The sequence below is a fragment of the Vombatus ursinus genome, unplaced genomic scaffold (genome assembly GCF_900497805.2).
Source record: "Vombatus ursinus unplaced genomic scaffold, bare-nosed wombat genome assembly UNPS02014877.1, whole genome shotgun sequence".
NCBI classification, from domain to species: Eukaryota; Metazoa; Chordata; class Mammalia; order Diprotodontia; family Vombatidae; genus Vombatus; species Vombatus ursinus.
In genome coordinates this window covers 2,469,046-2,491,827 of record NW_020954655.1, presented here as the reverse complement: position 1 = coordinate 2,491,827, position 22,782 = coordinate 2,469,046, and the positions used below count along the sequence as shown (strand labels likewise).

Here is a 22,782-nt window from a genome sequence, read left to right as displayed (position 1 = left end):
TAGTCAATAAACAATGAAATCCATATCCAGTTGTATACTATTTCAAGAAAAAGATATGAATTGACAACCAGAGACCTTCTAGAAACTTCAGATCACTCAGAACTCAAAGAATTTTACTTTATATGTAACTATAATAAACAACTTGATTTATTCAGATGAATTTAAAACAGCAATCTTTCAGAGAAAAGAACTACAAGGGACGGGAACAATAATAGTGTGTAAGTCCCAGCAAAGACGGTGAGAAAATACCTCTACAACTTGATTCCAAATCTTTAAGATTAAATTTTGCTCACTATACTAAATTATTTATAGAACGCATTAGGTAACAATCTCTTGCCTTTATAAAGATTCATATCAGATATGTTAATATAACAGTTATTTGGAAAATTCAGTTATGTTAAACAACTCAATGTCTGATGCCATATAAATTGGAAGTATTACAAAGACAAAGATATTACAGGGATGAAAACTCACTTCATAAAAAGCACTTGCCACGGGATTCCTTTAAATAACAAGGTATATAAAATATTAAAATAATTAATATATTCTTGGATTTGTACACATATCTAATTCATATATGTTTAGCTATAGTCATTTGAATGCAAATGCAACAACACAATGAAGACTACAGGATCACCAGACACCAAAATTAAGTTAAAGAAACCTGAAAAGTCATTAGGTAGCAATAAGATAAGTGAAACAAAAACGTCATTTGAAGTAAGAAAAATATATTTTTTTTTTGGTGGAGGGATGGTAAAAGGGGAAAGAGAAGCACCAAAAGGGATAGTCACAATCTCCAAAAGGACCCTAATAAATGTGGAGAATTCCTTTTTCATAAAGACAATCACAAGTAAAACATATCCCTGGTATTGTACATAACTTATACTGGAGGGAAAAAACTAGTTGATTTCCAGGCATATTTAAAAAGTATTTTATACACAATGTATTTCCTCAATAAGTAAGGTGTTAAGCCAAACAGGTGAACAAATAAGCCACTAAATTAAACAGAAGAGAGGTATTTAAAACCAAAGGCAGCAATCCAATGTTCCAAAAGTGTGGGAAAGACAAGACACTTAGAAATCAGAATCGGGGCTGGAAGAGAACTCAGAGGCTGACAAATCCAAATCCTTCATTTTAGAGAGGAGTACTTTTTATTATGTAGCTTAAGCCTGATATAATTTTTGAGAGTAGCTAGGTGGCACAGTGGATAGAGAGCCAGGTCTGAACTCAGGAAGACCAGAGTTCAAATCTAGCCTCAGACACTCACTAGCTGTGTGACCCTGGGCAAGTCCTTCACCCTGTTTACCTCAGTTTCCTCATCTGTAAAGTGAGCTGGAGAAGGAAATGGCAATAAACTGCAGTATCTTTGCCAAGAAAACCCCAAACGGGATCACAAAGAGTTGGAAATGACTGAAAATGACAACAGATTCTAAAGAGATAAGAGCAATAAGACTTACTCATTACTTACTATTCACTGACAGAAATGGAAGACACATACTAATAGCAGACCTCGTAAAGTACTTTACATTGACGTCTCATTGATCCTCTAAAGAATCCAGAGGTACCTGCTACTATTATTCTCGTTTTGAAGATGAGGAAACTGAGGCACAGAGAAGGTAAGGGACTTGACTAGGGTCACATTTCTAGTGTCTGAGGCAGGATTTTGAATTCAGGTCTTCCTGTCTCCATGTCCAGAACACTACCTACTCATCTTCTGGTTTAAGTTAGATAGATAGATAGATAGATATTTAAGTTCGATATATACTTTCCTTTTCTCTGCTTCCTACTTGTACCATTCTGCATGACATTTCAAGATGGCACTCCTTAAAAGTGGAATTAATCTCTCAGGTAAAACCTTCTTAACGGTCTCCTAGAGCCCACACAATAAATCTGCTCATTATTCAACGTCTAGAATTGGAAAATATGATTATTCTATCAACTTGGATGAATTGCTTTCTCCTTCTGACTTTTTTCAATATTAAGAACACTTCCAAATTGTGGTGGTACTTTAGCGACTATTGAAGCTAATTGACTTTCACATAATTGTTTTATCTCAGCTAATCACTGAAACTGGCACAGTACTTCACATGTGCTATATCTCACAGGTTCCTCACAAAACTGTTAGATAAACAGAACAGATATTATTCTTATTGTACAAACAAGGAAACTGAGGTTCAGCTGGGTTAAAGTGATCACAAAGCTATTAAGTGTCAGAATCATTATTCAAACCTAGGTAGCTAATTACTAACTCCAAGTACAATATTCCTAGCATTCCACCACACATTTCAATTGCTTATTATGTCATCTTTGCAACTAACATGTTATTCATCCCACTATTTATAGTTTTTAAGAAACAAGCTGGTGCCCAGATTGACAACTACAGACCCTGACTGAAAACAAAGGGACCAAACAAAGATATGAAATGAAGCCTAAAGACTGGAGTGGATAATGTTAGGATTATTAAAAGCCATCACCAATGCCAAAAGATACTAGGAATAATGGGGGAGGTCAGATTAACTAAGGACTTTAGCATTACTGCTAAATTATTAATTACTGCTCTCTCAAAGGAAATACCCTTCCACTCCTATTTAGAGCTAACTAATAGTAGCAGTAGTTGTTCATTTGTTTCAGTCATGTCCAACTCTTCATGATCTCTTTGGGTTTCTTCTTGGCAAAGATATTGCAGTGGTTTGCCCTTTCCTTTTCTAGCTCATTTTACAGATAAGGAACTGAGGCAAACAGGATTAAGTGACTTGCCCAAGGTCACAAAAAAAAAGTGTCTGAGGCCAGATTTAAGCTCAGGAAGATGAAAGGGTCTTTCTGATTCCAAGCCTAGTGTTGTTTCCACTGCACCACTTACCTGTCCCTTGATAATGGCAGTATCTAATAGGAATTCTTGTAGCAGCTATAGAGTATGAGAGCATTCTCTTTTTGCTAAAACTGTACCAAGAAGGAAGGATCCTTGGTTTCCTCAATTCTTGCTTCAAAGGGATTGGAGACAATGAATGCTACTGCTCCACTGATGTTAATATTTGCTTCAAAAGAGCAGATGACAACTTATCCACTCTTCCTTAGCCTGTGTAACTCTTGCCCATGTCCCCCTGTAAATCTTCCAGAGTTCCCACAACATACTGAAGATGTTTTCCAGATCCCTCCACAATGAGTGGATACTAGTTGGTCAAGCTGTGCTAACCATGTACAGAGCACTGTCAAAGCAGGGAAAGGCAAAGAGTGGGAGTGACATGCACAACTACACCGATACAAGATGGAAGGTAATCGGAGGGAAGACAAGGGGTGGTGGTACCAGAAAAGACTTCTTATAGGAGGTGGATCTTGAGCTAAATCTTAGAGGAATAGTACTAACTAATAGTAGCAGTAGTTGTTCACTTGTTTCAGTCATGTCCAGCTCTTCATGATCCCTTTTGGTTTTTTCTTGGCAAAGATACTGGAGTGGTTTATCCTTTACACCAGTGGTATCAAACTGAAGTAGAAATGAGGGCCACTAAACCACATCTGCAGGCTGAATTATAAACTGAGCAAACCACTTAAATATTATGTTTTACTGTGTTTTTATTCATTTTATTAAGAATTCCCCAATTACATTTTAATCTGGTTCAGGCACCACACAGGAGTATTGTGGGCCACATAAGGTCTGCAGGTTCCATGTTTGATACCTCTGTTTTATACTGTTTCTAACGTCTATCTCCACTGCCATCTAGGCGGCCTGCAACATTTTTGGGGGTGAGGAGGGTGGTATAGGACGGGGTAAATTATGGCATTCCATAACTTATAACTACACAACAACAACAAAAAAAAAACAACAAAAAAAAACCACAAGAGCATATTGATATTAAACATTTCATTTAACCTAAGCTTTAGGCAGCTAGGTGGTAGAGCACATAGAGTATCAGGACTGAAGTCTGGAGGACATCTTCCTAAATTCAAATCTGACATCAGGTGCTTACTAGTTGTCTGACCCTGGGCAAGTTACTTAAACCATTTTGCCTCAGTTTCCTCATCTATAAGATCAGCTGGAGAAGGAAACGGCAAGGAAAGAGAAATGGCCATTCCAGTATCTGTGCCAAGAAAACCCTAAACGGGTCACAATGAGTTGGACACAACTGAAACAACTGAACAACAACAACCTTCAGGCAGCAGAAGCTGAATTCATTAAGGGCATTATACAATTTTCAAAAGGCAATCCAGACTTCTTTCTATTCCTATTCAATTTATGTGACCACTTCATTTCACAGTGTCTAGCTCAGATACACATGCATCTTTGTAGATGTATATAGACCATCTTTGTAGGATTATTCATATAACTGCGTATCATAGTTTGGACAACAGGTATCCTCATCCACTTGATTTTTCCTGTGTGGATAATTAGGTCAAACTATTTGAATGATTACAAATTCATGTAGGAGGCTTTATGTTTCAGTGCTTTATTCAATGAGCATCAAGTCATCTGCAAAAATATGGCGAGTATTCACCTCAGTGCTTTATGTCTCATTAGATATAAATAATCAGAGAGTATGCAAACAAAATTATCTTTGATGCTATACCTTTCAAGGAATCTTGTATGATTTTTAAAAATATTCATGGGAAACATCTTGATGAAAAACCTTTATTAGCATTATTTTACATTACTACATCAAATGCTTTTAAAATCACGGACATTACAGTGACATTTTGGATTTCCTGATCCTATCAATTTTGTCATTGTATAGTCATCTGCTAAGTACGATATTGTTTTGTAAAATGCCAGCCTGTTCTTTTCTTCATAAAGAAGTCTATATACGTATACAATAATCTCAGAGATTTTGTAGAGATGCGAATTCTGTAGAGATCACCTTTTATCTATGATAATAGGTCTGTGATGTTGCTTCAGTATTTTTGTATCGTGTTTTTCTGTTATCTTGAGCATCAGACCATTGATGCCCTCACAATTATGCTACTTCTGACATGACCCTACTCTGTGTGCACTTTGTTTAGTTCAGCTGCTCTTTCCACCTTCGTTTACTTGGTGCCATTTTTACTTCCTCATGAAGCACATGTGTGATTTTTAATATTAAGAGTTCTAATGTGATGGCTCTATACTCACTGACAGAAAAAAAGATTTACTGGAAAAATTTTTACAGAATTTTTTCAATTACTTTATCTTTTTTTCTAAAGTTGTTCTAGATCCTCTTTCCCTCCAAATGCCCTTAGCGAAATTTGGCTTAATTGGACCCTGGATAAGTCACTCATCCTCTTTAAGCCTCAGCTTTCCCTTCAGTAAAAGGAGAGGGGTCTATAGTTTACTATATGGGCTCAAAGATCCCTTTTACCTCTTATGATCTGTTGCCTGTGGATACACCATAAAAACAACTCTACCAACTTCTTTCCTTGACTAAGCGCAAAGAGAACTTGTGGATTACTTTTCCATTTAGTTCCAAATTCCTTTTGTCTTCTGGCTTCATCTATAGTTAAGAATGTCAAGACTGATATAATTCAGTTGCTCCAGAAGTTTATCTACTTGCTGGTCACTGACAAGTAACTTGCATTTAGAGTACCACAAGTTGAATATATATTTACAAATGATCTAAAATCTATGTGATTCTCAGTATATTCTGGCTTTATCACTGCAGAAGTGGAAGAGTAGCTACATATGATTAAGTGCCATTTTGTTCTATTCATTTCATCAATAGCTGCTGTGGACAAAGAATTCACCACCAAATAACCAGTCTACTAGTGATGAGCCTCTCTACTTAATTAGGCTGGGTCAGAAAGGAAACATATAGCTAGCTGTCACGACCATATGCAAAGCTTTACCATTATAGGATAACCTGTCAGAGCTTGCCCACAGCTGGCATAGCTTTGTTGAATCCAGGACCATTTCATGGTTTCTGAAGTATTTTACAAATATATCTTATTTGACAGCATGGCATAAATAACACAGCACAATTTCTCGCTGCAAACACAGCACTCTTTTCACAGAATAATGCTGCAGTTCTATGCTGGTTTTTTCCTCATTTTATAGATGATGAAAGTGAAGTTCAGGGAGGATCATAAAAGCTTGCATCTAAGTGAGATTTGAATCCAAGTTTTCTGACTATAGAGTGATGTTCTGTGACTCGTCCAAAGATCCATAGCTAAAAAGTGAGGGACAGGGAAGCTAGGTGGCACAGTGGATATAGCGCTGGTCCTGGAGTCAGGAGGACCTGAGTTCAAATCTGACCCCAGACACTTGACAATTACTAGCTATGTGACCCTGGGCAAGTCATTTAACCCCACTGCCTAGCAAAAAAACATTCAACTTGTGGTACTCTAAATGCAAGTTATTTGTCCACCAAGACAGAGCAGATCCTTTTCTGAAATGTTCTAGTCTTAGAAAACTGCTCCAGCCACTGAGGGATGAAGGGAGATGTTGAGGTCCCAAAGCCAGTATGCATCAGAATTAACATACTGTTGAATGTATCATCATCTTCACAAATCCATTTTTTTATACAGTCTACATCACACCCCACTTCCACATACCTGGCTTCATAACTACAAGATGCAATTTCAGCCTTGGACAAAACAGAGTCAATTCCATTTGTCTGTGCAGAATCCTGATTTTCCAACAGTGATGAATCTGGTACATCAGGAACTCTATCTGCTTTGAAAATAATAGATTGTTATAATTATAGGTAAGAAAAGCTTAATTTTAGTTCAAAAAGATGTTTTCCATTTCTTTCATTCAACAACATATAATAAATGAAACTGCAACTCCAACCACTGGGAGCTACATCACTATAAATAAGGAAAAATACAGTGCTCCATTATTATTTGTCTATCTTAACCTACAATTAAGTAAAAATAGGTCATTATTATAAAATGAAAAGTACCCATTTATTATAGAGACCTTCATGAGCCACTGAAGCTTTTTACAAAATAAATATTTCTCCATTAGCACAATCTCTGGAGATCAACACATATGGCCAGAGATCACAAAGTGAAACCACCTGTACACAGTTCTTTAAAAGGGAGTTCTCCTGTGAAGGACGTCAAGTTTTAATCCATGGAAACGATAAATTTCCTAAAGTATGTTTCCTAGTAATTAAAGTAAAATAGCAACATAATGAATAAATATTACCCTTTTGATATAATATGTGCTAAAAAATTATCAGATTTTTTTTAGTCCCTCCCTCCACCCCCGATCATACTCCAGCTTAAATATCACAATAAAATATCAGCTAAAATAACACTCTTCTTTTCAAGTATATCTGTGGCAGAGTTAACCATTCATGTTCAATAAACAACATTCAAGGTCAAGGGAATACTAGATGTTTAGAGTACACACTGCTAGATTTTGGCTAATAGGCCTACAAATTCACCAATTACCCCTTGACCTAAAAACCAAATACAGTATTCACTAAATAGCAAGAGCAAAACAAAAAAAGGACTACATACATGCATGTGCGCGCGCGCGCACACACACACACACACACACACAAACAACTACATAAAAGGAGAAACTCTAGAGCCTCCTGGCTGCTTGCCACTTTACTTCCTTTACAACCTTCAGATTCACTAGTAATTCAGAAACAGACAGCAGATAAAACAGTTTCAGTTACAGGTCTCAGGATGCTATTATTAGGTTTCAAGAAGCGCCTGCTATAAAAAAAACACATTGCACATTCTACAAAACACTCTCCACCACATCTACGCTACTATAAACAAATATAACATTAGATGGTAAAACAAGACCTAAAGACATCACATCTGCTAATTCCTTAAATTCTATTTTGAGATCACTACAACTTACACATGAACTATTTTTGCTGTTTAATTCACAAATTTTATGTTACATGAACTAGCCAGCCCTAAGGAACCTGACAAAATACATGGCTTAGTGACATTCAACAACTACTCAGAGTACAGTGACTACTCTCCCCACAACTCACTAAACCAATTTCAAGTATTTACTGAATACAAACACACACAAGGACATACATATATACAAAGAATAAACTCCAATCAAACTTTCAGTTTCCAAATCTCAATGCAAAACTTGAACCTGTTTAAGAAAGAGCAAATACTATAGAACTTGAGCTATGATCTCATGTACACTACACTAACATATGCTATACTCTTCCAAAGTTAGCTTTTACGTGGCAATATCTTACAAGGCAAAATGTTCAAAGTTTCTGAAGGATCTTAAAACTAAAGAACAGCTCCAATATTCTATGATTCTAAACTGAAATTTTATAAGAAATACAAAACTATCAGGTCAACAGAGGGGAACCACTAAGCCAAAAAAGTGTTGCAACATGTGAACAGAGACTAACTGGGTGACCAGTTGCTTTTCAAAAGTGTTCTTACTAGTTTATGTCCCTAAAAATTTATTTGTTTTTTAAAAATCATTTTTATATTTGGAAGCCTCACTAAGTACCCAAAGACACTTGAAATTTCAAATTAGAGAAAAATCATGCCCAAAGTAAAGAATGAGAAGAACAATTTCTTTGGTCCATGCATTCCCACGCCCTGGCCTGAGATGCAGTGCCATCTTGTTTATCTTCACTGGGCTCGCTGACCTTTTCCACATCGCAGCAGAGTGGATCCCTCCATGAGCTGATAGAGTTGCTTCATGTGAAATTCAGGGCAATGCAGGGACACACTGTCCTCACTGGAGGGCAAGGTAGAGAACTGCTCATCAAAACTTGACAAACTAGACGGGCACATGGTGAATGTGGAGGAACGGTTGGAGAAATCAGAGGCCAGGACCCAAGTCTGTGAAAAAGAAATCGCTGAGAATAAATCTGTGACTAATACGATGTTTAAAAACTGTTGCTCTTTTAGAATGAAAACTGAAGATGCTGAGGGGGTGGGAAACATTGGCATCTTGGGAATCCTGGGAGAAGTAAAATGCCCCAACCATGAACTTTAAACTGATTCAGAACATCAAGGCCATCAATGTGAAAGTGGTACTTCTGCATATCATTCAGGAAGCTGCTTCAAAGTGAAGGCACAGATGAAAATTGACAGCAATATTGTTAGACAAAGAGATTCAATGTGGCTAATAAGAAGTTGGAAGTTTTTATACAAAGAATCCAAGATGCTATCTTCCCTAACATTGTGACCAGCAAATAGTCCAGAAGGTGGAAATAGGATTTTTTAAAAAGTTTGTAGACAGTTGGAGCCATTTAATTCTAAAACTATTTTTCTAAAAGTACTTTTTAAAATTTGATGATATTATATTTAATAATAAGCTTCAGGACAAAGATCAGAAAACTGTGGAGAGAGGAATATGAGGCACTGGACAAATGAAGTAAGTGTTCTATGATTTGGTTTATTTGTAATAGAACCTTGCAATAAGGAATAGCCTATTCATTTTGTGTGTAGAAACACACAAAAAATGAATTTGTTATGATCGCTATGCCTTAAAATGAGTAATATGCAGTTACAGCATACATGGGAGTTTACATTCAGGTTCTTAGTGGTAGGGTTGTCTAAAAAAAAAATTCGATCTTTAACAAATCATGAATAAATACTAAATGACATTCTATATTCCCTGTTAAGGAACAATCTATGCTAACTTTCAGATGATAAGTATAGTATAACTTTTTTGGGATTCTATGGGTTTTAAGGGGAGGAAGGGGAAGGTGAATTTAAAAGTTCTCTAAAGAGTGATAACAAACCTTCAGCTACCTTAATAAAGATAGCCAGAAAACCACTGCCTTTTCAGAAAACTCTGCGTAGGTAAGCTGTACGCTGAGGAAGAAAAGAAAAGAGAGAACTAGCTCTTGGATTCTCACTGAAGATGTATATACCGATTATAAAGCTCTAGACAGAGACATCCTGAAATAAGAAAGGTGCACTTGAGCCAGCAGTGAAGATTACCCATAGAGGTAATCTTATACACAAATAATAGAAGAGATGCTATTTCAATATCCATTTTTCCTTTAAACTACGTTTACTTCTGTCCACTTTTCCAGATTTCTAAAATAGCTCTCTCCCATCATACAAAATACCAAAGAGAATCAAAAATGCTTCCTCCTCTCATACCAAACACCAGAGAAAAACTACACCATTAGAGAAAAACTCCACAATCATTGTACCAACAATTAAGAAACAATCCAAATAGTTAAATATCATAGCACAACAATCTATTCAGAACAAATCCAAAAACATTCCTAGAATTATTCTGCCTGACAAGATGTTACACTCTTAAATATAGAGATCAATTTTAAACACTTAGAAGACATAGAAAATACATGAATAAATACATTCCCTAGTATTTTTATGAAACATCCAAAGATGACTACCATCAGCAAAAAAGGTTGCTACCAGGGCATATAGCTGCTCCAGTTATTCACCTACTTTCTCAGTTGTCTCCTTAAGATTATCTGCTTAGTTTTCAAAACGAATTCAAACTTTTACTCCTAAAAAGCAACAAAGCCAAAAAACTAAGAAAAAAGTGTATAACCTATTCCCTTCATAGAAATTTAAACTCATAATTAATCTAATTTCTAAACACACTATAAATATTAATCAGAAAGGCACACAGAGCCAAAAGCGAAAAAAGAGATTTTCCGTATACCAGGTGAAAAGCCTACACTTACTGCTAAATGTGTTTATAAATTAGCTCTGACAGAAACTTCATTTATAAATAAAAAAATAAAAAGAATGCCTTTTTAAAAATATCTGGTGCATTAATATCTACAACTAAAAAGTCACAAAGCATTTAACACTGCCACTTAGTTATATTACATTTCCAATCTACAATAGGAATATATTATACACATTTGCCATAGGAAATAATTTCAAAAATGACAGTTATGATGGTTACCCTAATCCATGATACTAATACTTTTAATTGCATGGGTGGAAAATTCATACCCCTGGACAAGTATCAGACTAACTCTAAAAAAATTAATATTTTAAACTACTCTTTCATTTTTTTGGCAAATACTTTCAGTAACTTCAAACTATTTTTCTATCTTTTTCTGTGATATAATGAATCAAACAACTTAATGTTACAAACTTTTTAAAAAAAAACAGTCATTTTTGCAAAACTAAATATTTTTCATGCTGTGTTAAAGCTAACTAATTCTATCTTTTAAAATATTTTTTGCTTTCCAGAGAAATAAAAATTCACAAGTTAATATACTATCACCTCTGATAAATATTACGCACAGGCTACTCACATATTTTTAAGTCAGATACTACTTTGTTCTTAAATGTCAAACCTGATAAAAAATCATCTGAATACAAAAAGTAATTGTCCTTAACTTTGATCTTACATTTCAACCAAAACAACGTCAACAAAAACATAATTCTTCAGCTGCAGCACAGTAACTTCAAAGTAGGCTTATTATCTGTACCTGCTTTGCCTTTCAGTATTTTATTCTGGTAATACTGCCATTCCAGCTGGGGGTTAGCTCCAGGGCGTAAGGGTGCCCTTCCTGTACCTCTGTTACTTGTAACAGCTACTGGCTTTCCTGGAGATGAAAAAGATTTAATTACTTATAAACTAAGAAAATTTTCTTTAAATGTTTCAATATGCTAAAGTAAAAACATATAGAGGTATTTTAAAATAGCACGCTCAAGTTTTGTTTATCTACAGATTGTTCAATCAACAAATATTTATTAAGTGACTACTATGTGCTAGATATTGTGCTATGTTGTACAAATAAAAGGAATGAAACAACTGCTCCCAATAAGCTTGGATTCTATAATATGTAGAAAATAGCAAGTCACTGACAAAACCAAGATTTAACAAGAATTTTTTTAGAAACTAAAATTCCATATGTAATAGAGCCTGATATGAAAGAAATGAATCACAAGAAAAGGATAACATCTGATAGAGACCTTCTGTTTTATGCTAAAGGGAGTGCATTATATAATTACTATATGCATAGGGATCATGTTTTGATCTCCCATATAACCAATACATAAAAATGATTATGTTTCACAGTAGTTATAAAATTATTTTTAGGTACCATTTTGTTTCTTAAGTGCTGAAAAGAAAGATAATCACAATATTCTTAAACAGCAGTGTGGAACATTCACTAAATATTTTATATGAAAAGGCACACCAAAACTTTATTTATGAGCCAACTTCAGCTCTTTAACATTTCAGATTTCCTTGACAGCATTAAAATGTGTACTGCCCATGATGGATGAGACTAATACCTATAATAGCATCTTTAGAGCAGCAACTATTGGCAAACACAAAATATCTAGTCCTAGCAACACACAGTGTATGATTCTATCAGAACAAAAAGCTAAATATTAATTCTTCCCAAACTGTTCTAAGGTTCATAGTTGAAATTAAGGACTCCAAGTTTCCACCAAAAAAAGTCTAAATATATTATGAATGCAATATAATACTACTGTGCTAATGAAAGGAATGGTTTCAGAGAAACCTGGAAAGACCCATATGACCTGATAATAAAATAAGCAAAACCAGGAAAATAACTTATACTGTACTGACACCGTAAAAACAATTTTCAAAGACTTAATAACTTTGATGAAGCCAAATATCAGACGACTGATAATGAAGAAAGCTACCTACCTTCCTTGACAGAGAGATGATGGACTAAATATGAACAGTCACATTTTTGGATATGGCCAATATGGACATGTGTTTTCCTTAACTATGCATGTTTGTTATAAGAGTTTTACGTCTTTTTTTTTTTTTTTGGTTGGAGGGAAGAAAAAGGACATAAATGCTTGTTAATTTTTTTCAAAAAAGAAAAATATAAGAGTTCAAAGTATACTAAAGTCAAATCCTGTAAAACAAAGGCTGCAAAAAGCCTCTTATCTACTACAAAATTCTATGAAGGTTAGACTACTCATTAAACTGTTGTAACAAAATCTGATCCATAAATTAATAATTTCATTTCATTATTTGAGAGCCTAACTAGACTACCTATACTCTGAATATCATTTTCTAGGTTTCAATGATATTGTATTAATCCAATATGGGACTCTTCTTGAATATAGGCTGCACTTCCTTATACTGAAATCTCTATGAATAAATTATCTATAATGTAATAATTAACATCAAATACGTTCAAGTGCAGAAGCAGGTCTTATTCTGCCTTAAACCCTGGCTAACAGCTCTGACAAGTAAAATCCACAAATTTCCATCATCTCCTTTTCTGTAATAGAGAAAAGGTATGCATGGTGTGTGACCAATCTCCTGTTCCACTGCACAATACAAAGAAACCTAAAGTTAGAAGGTAAGATATTGGCAGAAGGAAGTCAGAGGAAACATACAACTAAAAATTATTATCTCACTGTTCAAGCATTTTTAATAAGAGTGAACCAAGAATACTTACCTTTGAGATCTGGTCTATTTCGGATACCCACTGACACAAAGAAGCAATCCATATCAACATGCATTATACAGCTTTGATGTCTGGATGGATTCAATACAGACATGTTGCCTGTAACCAAACAAAAAAATGTTGAAATCGAATTTTACAGTTTCAAAAAACCGATTAAATAAAAGAGGTCTGAAATTTCAAGATTCACAGGGAAAAATTCTGTGGCCTCAAAAATTAAAGTCTCAACTAAACTTTTTATTCATCAAAAATAAGGAGCCAGCCTTCCAGTGTTCCAGCCCCAGGGGAAGGAAGGGCTAGCTTCAAGACCTCTGACATATACTGGCGATGTGACTCTGGGGAAGTCACTAAACATCTTAGGGCACAGAAGGTGAAAACCTTCTTTAGTAAAGAGTTTACTCATTCAAGAATTCCTTACGCCAAAGAAATCACTCCAGACTCTGTTTTAGCTTAAAAAATAGATTAGATGCCAACATGAGGAGAAAAAAAGTATTTCTTTTTAGTACAATCTCTATTTCAAAATCTTGTATTTTCTTAACTTATACTATAAAATTTTATTTTAAAACACCTGTCACCTATTAATGCAATAAAAAAACCCTTATTTATTTTGAAAATTTTTTAACTATCCATAAGGATATGTTTCCATGTTAAGGTCACAAGCATAAGACAATTTAAAAAAAACTTCCCTACTAATACCACAAATATATCTTTCGTGACTTGAAAATACTTCTAAAAAATGTCTGTAGAAATTCTGTAAGGAATATATTTTTCCACATTAACTTCCTTATGTACCTCAGATATGCAGTCCTTAAGAAACAACTTCAAGCAAAACTATGAAAAAGGGGGGGCTCCAGTTCCTTCCACCTGTCTCAACTCCACTTAACTCTGCAGCTTCTGGTTTGCCAGAGCTAAATGTTCTAGCTTTCTGATACCCTTCTAAATGGAAATACAACAGGTAAAAACAAGTAAAATAAATACAAATAAAACTTCACTGAGTGGACTCCTGGGAATAAGGAATCATATTTAGTTTCTTCAAGCAATATGAATTATTGAAAGAAACAAAAATTTTTTAAAAATCAGCTACAGACTACAGTTTAGAATTATTTCTCATACTATTTCGAAGGCTGTGCTTTTTATAGCTAATTGAGTACAATTAAATATCTATCTAGAGAGAGAAAATACTTAAAATTCACAATAGTGAAATTCTCTGTATTAGGTCACTATTATGATGGACACCTACATATTAAACATTCATAAATAGGTATTTGTTTAAAAAAAAAGATTTAAAATTTTCTTTATAATACATGCCATTGCATGAGGTTCAATATATCAAGAAATAATTACGAAATGATACTTCAGTGTATGAAGCATAAACATTATTAGGTCCTACCCTGACACTTCATCAAGGCACGGAGGTGAACTTGGATTACTGGATGATTTGTCAGGAGTTTTTTTTTGGGGGGGGGGGGAAGAGAGGGGCCAAAAACACAGACTATCAAGTTAAAAGCCTACCTAGGGGCAACTAGCCTTGTTAAATACAAGGGAGGTTCATCACCAGCAGGATGGCCACAGGGTGATGTTTTTAACCATGGCAACCCATAAAAACTATCCATACAAAGTAGAAAAGTGCCAATTCCCTGTGTTTTTTCAATCATAGAACTAAATTATAATATCTTCCTTAACCTTTCAAATTTAAGTGACAGTTAAAGAGACCAAGGCAAAATGAGAATCTATTTCACAAATAACAAAAGCATGTGGTTTAAATACAGTAAGGGAGAAAAAGGCAGGGGACAGTGATTAGAAAAAGAAATTAAAAGCAGCTCGGTTGACTGAAACCAGATAGTGTCCTTTAACAGGACATAAGATAGGATGAATTTTTCCAGAACTCTTTTGTCTTTATCTTGTTACCTTTCTATAAACTGTAGTTAATGGCACAACTTTTGGTCTATGGAATACAAATATTAAGGAAAAAGTAAAATGAGAATAGTAAATTCTTTATATTCCATTTATAACTGAAAAAATGTTAATTCTCAGAAGTTCACTATAGATTGAAGTACCTTTTAAAAAACTGCTATATGTCAAACCAATTTTCTGCCAAGTTTCTATAAATTCATTCAGATTCATTTCAGGCCTAGAAATTTACATAGTTTTTATACGGAATCAACTTCATTATCATACAATTTGGAGTACACATGCCATGTTTTATGCAGCCCAGAACTTAAAACTTAAAACTCATTCAACAAATTCATACATGAATTCTCAGAATTCAACCACTTAGATCTGTTACAATTACCAGGAAACTTTTGTATTTCTGTGTTTTAAATTACATTAAATTAAAAAAGCCTATTTTAACAATTGATAAGGCTTTTTATATTCTTAATTATTTCTACCATGAATTATGTAACCTAATGATCCTGTATATTTTCCCTTAATCAGATGATATCACAGCTTCAAAATAAGAACAAATTATCAAACATTATCCTTTGAGAAAAAAGATATCTTCAACAAGTATCTACCTGCATCAGTTATTATAAGAGCAGACCTGCTTGCTTTCATTTTTTTTAATTTTTCCCTTCCTGGAAAGACACCACTACTTTGTCTCTGTAAGGTGTTAACAAACTCAGTCAATTCACACTTCCACATTGATATGTGATGCAGTCTTGAATGAGAATAAAAGTCTGAAATAAAATTGCAGTCCGAAGGTTTGGACGGCGCTGAGGAAGTTGCCTTGCTAACAGCAGGTACTGAAGAAGTGCTTTTTGTGCTTGAAGGCCCCTGAACAGTGGAGTGGTGAGCACCATTTATTTTAGTATGACTGTGCAAAGATGACGATGAGAATGAATTACTCATAGTCCTGTGTGGATTCCACAAAATGTCTATGTTTCTGTTGCTTTGATGCAACTGCTGCATTGTGCAGTCTCTAAAATCAATGTTGCCTTTTTCAGTCTTCTCCTCAGACAAAGGGCCTGGAGAAAGCCTGTCTGCAACACTGTTGCCCGAGGGCACCAAGCAATCCTTAGTCTTTAAGGCACCATTAGAGCTGAGAGTATGTCCATTGAGAATGGCAGTGTTGTCTCCGGGATGCTGAATTCCATTTTGTTTTTTCCCGGGAAAAATCTGCTCCAGCTCCATAAGCGTAAAATCATCACTTGTATCTTCTTCATTCCAACTGTTCATTCCATTGACTTTGATCTCATTTTCTGTCTCATACTTCTTGATTATCTGATTTCTAAAATGGAAACAGAAAATACCATTTAATGTGACGATTACTCAAAAAGGATTCCATACTTTTTTTCTTATTGATAGAAACCACTATGTCTTCTTGAGCACTAGTGATGAAGTAAGTGACCCTGGAAAAATCATTCAGCTTCTCTAAGCTTCTCTTAGCCTCAGTTTCCCTACCTGTAAAATGGGGATAATGATAGCATGACCAACCTGAAATGGTTTGTATTAAGAAAAGCACTTTGTAAACCTTAAAGGATAATATAAATATGAAACTTTTTTGTAAACAAACAAGTACTTTATTCCTTCTGATAAAATGAAAATAATTTTTGCAAGGAATAAGCAACAGGTAAGCAAAGAAATTTTATGTTATTAACACAGCTTTCAAGGAAATTTACTCTAATGAAAGCCAGGTGAAAATAGCTGAAGACTTTATGGGGTAAGAGATAAGGAGGAAAAATATTCATCCCAAACGTGCAAAAGGAAATGCAATGTCAGGTAACTAAATAGTAAGAAGGCTAGTTCAACTAGAAAGTAGATTGCACTGAAGGGGAGGGAATAATAGGAAGTAAGTCTAGAAAAACAGATTTGGTACCAGACTGCAAAGAGCTTTAAATGCCAAAGGAATGTATCCTAGTGGCAATATGGATGGAAGCAGTGAAGCTTCTTGAACAGGGAGGGAAACGGTAAGGTTCCAGGGCACCATGCTTTAGAAACATCTATTTGGCAGCCAGATTAAGACAGATTGGAGAAGAGGATGGAGGTAGAAGACCACCAAACAGCAAGCTGCTGAACGTGTCCAATCAAGAAGAGACAAGAGAAGGGTGGTGGCGGCTGTGTGAGGAGAGAAGAGAAGAGAGATAAAAGAACTGTCCTGGAGCAGAATTCATAAGCCTCATGTGCCCTCCCCTCTTATTTCTTTGGGCTGATATTTCAGTATTCAGGCCAGATGTCATCTTTTCTGTGAGGTTTTTGCTGAACTCTCCACTGACTGCTTATCTAATCTCATAACATTCTACATGTCTCTCACAGACCTATACTTTAATCTGTATTTTATTTCTCCATGTACATCTCTTACCTCTTCCTTAACAAGTTTATAAACTCCTTTTTTTGAGAAAAGGGAGTCTGGGGGAGGAGGAGGAGGGAGAGGAAGAGTGCTGGCTTTGGTAGCAGAGACCCTCGGCCCAATTTAAACGCTGCTGGCCTTGACTAGATCGCTTCCCTTCTCTGAACCTCAATTTACTCATGTGTATGTCAAATGAGGGGGTTGGATTTGATGACCCCTGCAATTCTCTCCAGCTCTAAACCTATGATTCTGGTTTAAATCAAGAAACATTATAAAGTCTTGTCACAGCTGAACAAAATTCCAAATTATGGGCCTTGGGATATGGTATAACATACCATATAGTATAATTTAATATGAATTTCTCAGCATCTGCAACACACACACACACACACACACACACACACACAAAACCCTCTGTAAAGGGACAAAGGGAGAGATATGGAATTGCATTCCTGCCACTGCCACTCAACCAGGTATTGTGCTGGCTGAGCCAGCTTATGAGATCTTGCATAGAACCTCACAGAAGGCAAGAGCTAGAAGGGATCTTAGGAATTATCTAGTCCACCTCTCTCATTGACTGATTAAGAAGTAGAGGACCAAAGGGGTTACATGATAGCCTTAAGTCATAGAGTTAGAAAGGGGCTAGGAAAATGGATGTTTTCATCGTAGCTTTCCTGAAGACTTTTTTAAAATTGGGAAGTGATACAAATATATTAAGAATTCAACTACCAATTATGCAACTTTTCTTAAATTTCCACAATTTCACAAAACATAGTTAAGATCTATATTTACAGATAACCTATATTTAAGATCAAGTTCTCACTGATTAAAATTTTTCCACTTTTTAGCATTTTGGGTACAGTGAAAAGAAACGTTGGTTTTAGTCATACGTTTTTAGTCATATGTTTAGATTGCATTCTCGTAGCTTATAAATTTTTTTATGTTGCTAGAAAATCTATAAGGCAAACTGATAAAACTTATGAATTCTATTACCCCTTAAAATGAGGAAAAGCCAAAAATTTAAGAACAAATTATAACAAAAAAATTTTACAGGAGATGAAGCAATGTTATTAGACTTTCCAAGTTTAATTAGATTTCTGGTCTTTAGAAAAATATAGCCAACCTCCCAAAGAAAGCAATTTAACTTAATACATGTGAAAGAGGTTGATAATAATTAGCCACCTGAATACAAGCTGAAGCAACAAACCAATTAAATACAATAACCAATTTACCCAAGATTAGTGCAATTATAAGTTAAACCAGGAGACCAAGAGCAACAATGTATATTTTTTTAAAATTATGAATGTCTGTTTTTCTTTAGGTAGTACTAACCAAATTTCTATGCAAAACTTAAGTCTATATAATAATTAAATTTTAAATTTTACCCTTCACAACTGACTTAAGAAAGCTTTCATTATTATCTTGATTTGTATTCTATGAAAGTATTATGTAAACAAAAAAAAATTTGGCTATGCCATGCTTGATACCAATCTTTCACCATAAGACTTTAAAACTGCTAACTCATAAAAGTATCAAGATTCCAATATGTTTTCATTTGAGTATTTTTGAACAGTTAGCACTATACCTGTAGTGCACTTGAGGAAACAAAACCATATGCTACTGTTGGCAGACCACCAGCTTTGTGCAGTATTGCCAGCTCAGAAATACTTACACCCTGTTGTTGAGCTCTATCGCTATATTGCTTGGACCTGGCATGGGATCCTCAGGCTTGCATATGGGATTGAAGTTGAGACTTTTCTGAACACTGGACTGCTTGGTATAGAGTTGATATGGAATGTATGACAGCAGACGGCCAGCTTTAATGCTGAAATAAAAGGAAAAAGTTACAGTCCATTATACTTGGCAAAACATGTGTTTCATAAAATCTGAGAGGCACTTTATCATCATTCACTTTTGTTATGCTGCACTTCTTCCTCTATTTTTTGAGTCTCAGACACATTTTTGAGCAACACATAGAAAAATACTTATTTTACTTTAAAAGTATGATGATTTGAAAAGAGAATTTACAAAGCGGGATGAAAAAATTCTGAGTAAGAATTGTGCCAGTGACTTCTATTTCAATCATTATGGTTTCAGTATCATGTTTGAAAAGGAGAATAAAGTGAGTGTGAAAGAAAACAAACATTTCCCCTTCCTCAAATACCACATCATGAAGTGTTCCCAGAAAAAAAAGTGGGGCCTCACTTTTTTCAAATTGCAGTCAACTAACTTTTCTTACAAGTTTTCATTGTCCATCTCTTAAAAAAAAAACCCAAAAAACTAGAAGATAAAAACAGAGAACAAAATTAATAACACATCATAAGGAGTGCATAGACCAAAAAAGAAAAAAAGTGTAAACACTATTATTCAGAAACACTTCACATTCTTATTGTCACCTATCCTGACAAGATTTAATTCTTTTTTTTTTTAAGGCAATTGGAGTTAAGTGACTTGCCCAGTATCAAGTGTTTGGTCTGAGGCCAAATTTGAACTCAGGTCCTCCTGACTTCAGGGCTAGCGCTCTTTTCACTGCGCCACCTAGCGGCCCCGAGATTTAATTCTTGTTTTATTTATCTAGCAAATTTCTACCAATACAAATCTGTATTCATGACAATTCTACAGTAACTAGGTGCCGCAGTGGATAGAGTGCTAGACCTGGAACCAGTTTCCTTAGTCTGTGCTGTTTTTGCCTGTTAGGAGCATTATGCGAGATAGGTTTTATTCATTCAAAAATGTTATATTAAGTATGTCCTTAAATGCAATGGACTATAATAGGTACTGTAAAAATTAAAAATATTTAAAAGAGACAACTGTCACTCTTTAAGAAGCTTACAATATAATAGGATCATGCTACTTTAAAATTTAAAGTCACAGGGTCACTCACTAATGTCACTCAAGTCACTCACTAATGTCTCTCCAAAATGCTGGGAGAGATTTTCTGAAGCCTGAAACTGTCTTCTAATAGTTTTTCTTAATATTTCCGTTACTAAGTCTACTCTGAGAAAATAAAAGTCAACTCTGAAGTCTACTGAAGTTCCAACGTAGGGTTTTGTTTCAGTTTTTTTTTTTTGTTTTGTTTTTTGTTTTTGCTTTTTTGCTTTTTTGTTTCTTAAGGCAATCGGGGTTAAGTGACTTGCCCTAGGTCACACAGCTAGTAAGTGTCAAGTGTTTGGTCTGAGGCTACATTTGAACTCAAGTCCTCTTGACTTCACAGCTGGTGCTCTATGCACTGTGCCACCTAGCTGCCCCTCTGTTATTTTTTTTTTAAATTTTTGATCCATTTCAAATTTGAAGATAACCAAATATTTACAGTAACATGAATTAAAAATGGGCCCCCATAAGAAATATATAATTTCAATGACTTTCCAACAATCCAAACACATATCCTAGGCAAAAAAATTTATTTCATTTAAGATTACAGATTACAATATGGGTGTTAGTTGCAAAATTAAATATTCATATAATACAATCACCCTAAAATCAAGTCATTCATTTCCTGTAGTTCCCTTTGCAAATGTTTCTTATTGCTATCTTATCAACAATCACACATCATCTGTTTTCTTTCACCAAACAATGGAACAGAGGTGAAGACTTGTGCAGAATCTTACATTCAGGCTACTCTTTTCATGGTTTATGAAACAAGGGGCAAAGGAGGCATTTTGAAACTGTATCTTAAATGCCAGAGTTGGGCTAAACTGAAGTGAAATGTAAAGTATTTCTTTAAGTCATGTTTATCTTCCTTCTACCCTATTTATTATATCCCCTGAAATAAATCAGACACTAGAGATGTTTTCTATGGTCAGTTACAGTAAAAGACAAGTGTCTGAGGGTTTCCCCAGTACACAACAGCAAATATCATGTCCAGCTGAGTTCTCAGTCTGATTTCTATAAACCCACACAAAATGAGACAAGTAATTTAAATGCCCTATTGTAACACAAAGCAGATTGCCTCTGAGATAGTATGCTTTAAAAAAAAAAAAAGGTTTAAAATTAGTGTATGAGAGTTACAAGAAATTCTTATTAACTTGAAGTCAGAAGAGTAAAACACAACTCATGCTGACCACCATTCCTGATGACAAATTTTAATGCTTTATCTCTGGACAAGAGCATCTGAGAAATCATCTTTACAAATAGTTCTCTTAAAAAAAAATTGTCCTGGGATTACTGCCTTATCCTCTTTAGAAGGGTTTTTAGAAAGTCCTCTACTTAAAGAAAATTCAGCACATTAAAATTAAAATTTATAGAAAAGATAAGGGAGTTAATTACAAAGAAATTCTTTACAAAAATAATTTACCATAACAGAAGTTTTCCTAGTAGAATTAAGATATATTTTGATTTACTAAAAAATTATTTAGCGGCAGCTAGGTGGCATACTGGATAGAGCACCAGCCCTGGAGTCAGGAGGACCTGAGTTCAGATCTAGCCTCAGACACTTGACACTTCCTAGCTGTGAGACCCTGGGCAAGGCACCTAACTCTGATTGCCTCACCCAAAAAATAAATAAATTTAAACACTATTATTCAGAAACACCTTAAACTCTTATTGTCATGTATTCTGACAAGATTTAATTCTTGTTTTATTTATCTAGCAAATTTCTACCAATACAAATCTATATTTATGACAATTCTATAGTAACTAGGTGCCGCAATAGATAGAGTGCTAGGCCTGGAACAGTAAGTCCTGAGCTCAAATGTGCCCCAGACACTTATTAGCTGCGTGACCCAGAGCTTAACTTAACAGTAGAAATCACTTAACTTATACTTGGCTCTGTTTCCTCCACCTGTAAAACAGGAATAACAGCACCTACCTCCCAAGACTGTTGTGAGGATTAAATGAGATCATATTTGCTTGGCAAACTTTAAAGTGCTATAGAATTTTACCTTATTTTTATTTCCATTACTTATCGATCAACCATCAATGAATTTATTCAGTCACGTACAACCAGATTCAGGACAACTTTACAAAAGCAAGGTACAAGTAAAAATCCCATTATGGCAATAATTGCCATTCCAAAGCCTATTTCCTATTGCTCAAGAACTAACCTATAGTAATGCTTTCTCTAGAAAAAATAATAGCATATATATTTTTTTATTCTATTGTGTTTTGTTTCATCTTTCTGGTAGTTCCTCCTTGGTTCTAATTCTTACTTACAACATCACTAATGTGAAAATATGTTTAATA

The 22,782-nt window shown here is 34.8% G+C and overlaps 1 protein-coding gene across 3 annotated transcripts in view; it reads right to left on the bottom strand.

Annotated features, from left to right (window-relative positions):
* The window catches only part of REV1 (REV1 DNA directed polymerase), a 126,376-nt gene that overhangs the window by 35,294 nt on the left and 68,300 nt on the right, over window positions 1–22,782 (bottom strand). Inside the window, exons 5-9 of one of the 3 annotated variants that reach the window (XM_027842567.1) lie at window positions 19,274–19,426; window positions 15,830–16,542; window positions 13,308–13,415; window positions 11,346–11,462; window positions 6,517–6,637 (exon numbers count right to left, since the gene is read on the bottom strand). In XM_027842567.1, the coding sequence (XP_027698368.1) occupies window positions 6,517–6,637; window positions 11,346–11,462; window positions 13,308–13,415; window positions 15,830–16,542; window positions 19,274–19,426 (1,212 nt within the window). Of the gene's footprint in view, window positions 1–6,516; window positions 6,638–8,555; window positions 8,752–11,345; window positions 11,463–13,307; window positions 13,416–15,829; window positions 16,543–19,273; window positions 19,427–22,782 lie in introns of those variants that run through there. The other 2 variants (XM_027842568.1, XM_027842569.1) reach the window with 2 other exon arrangements.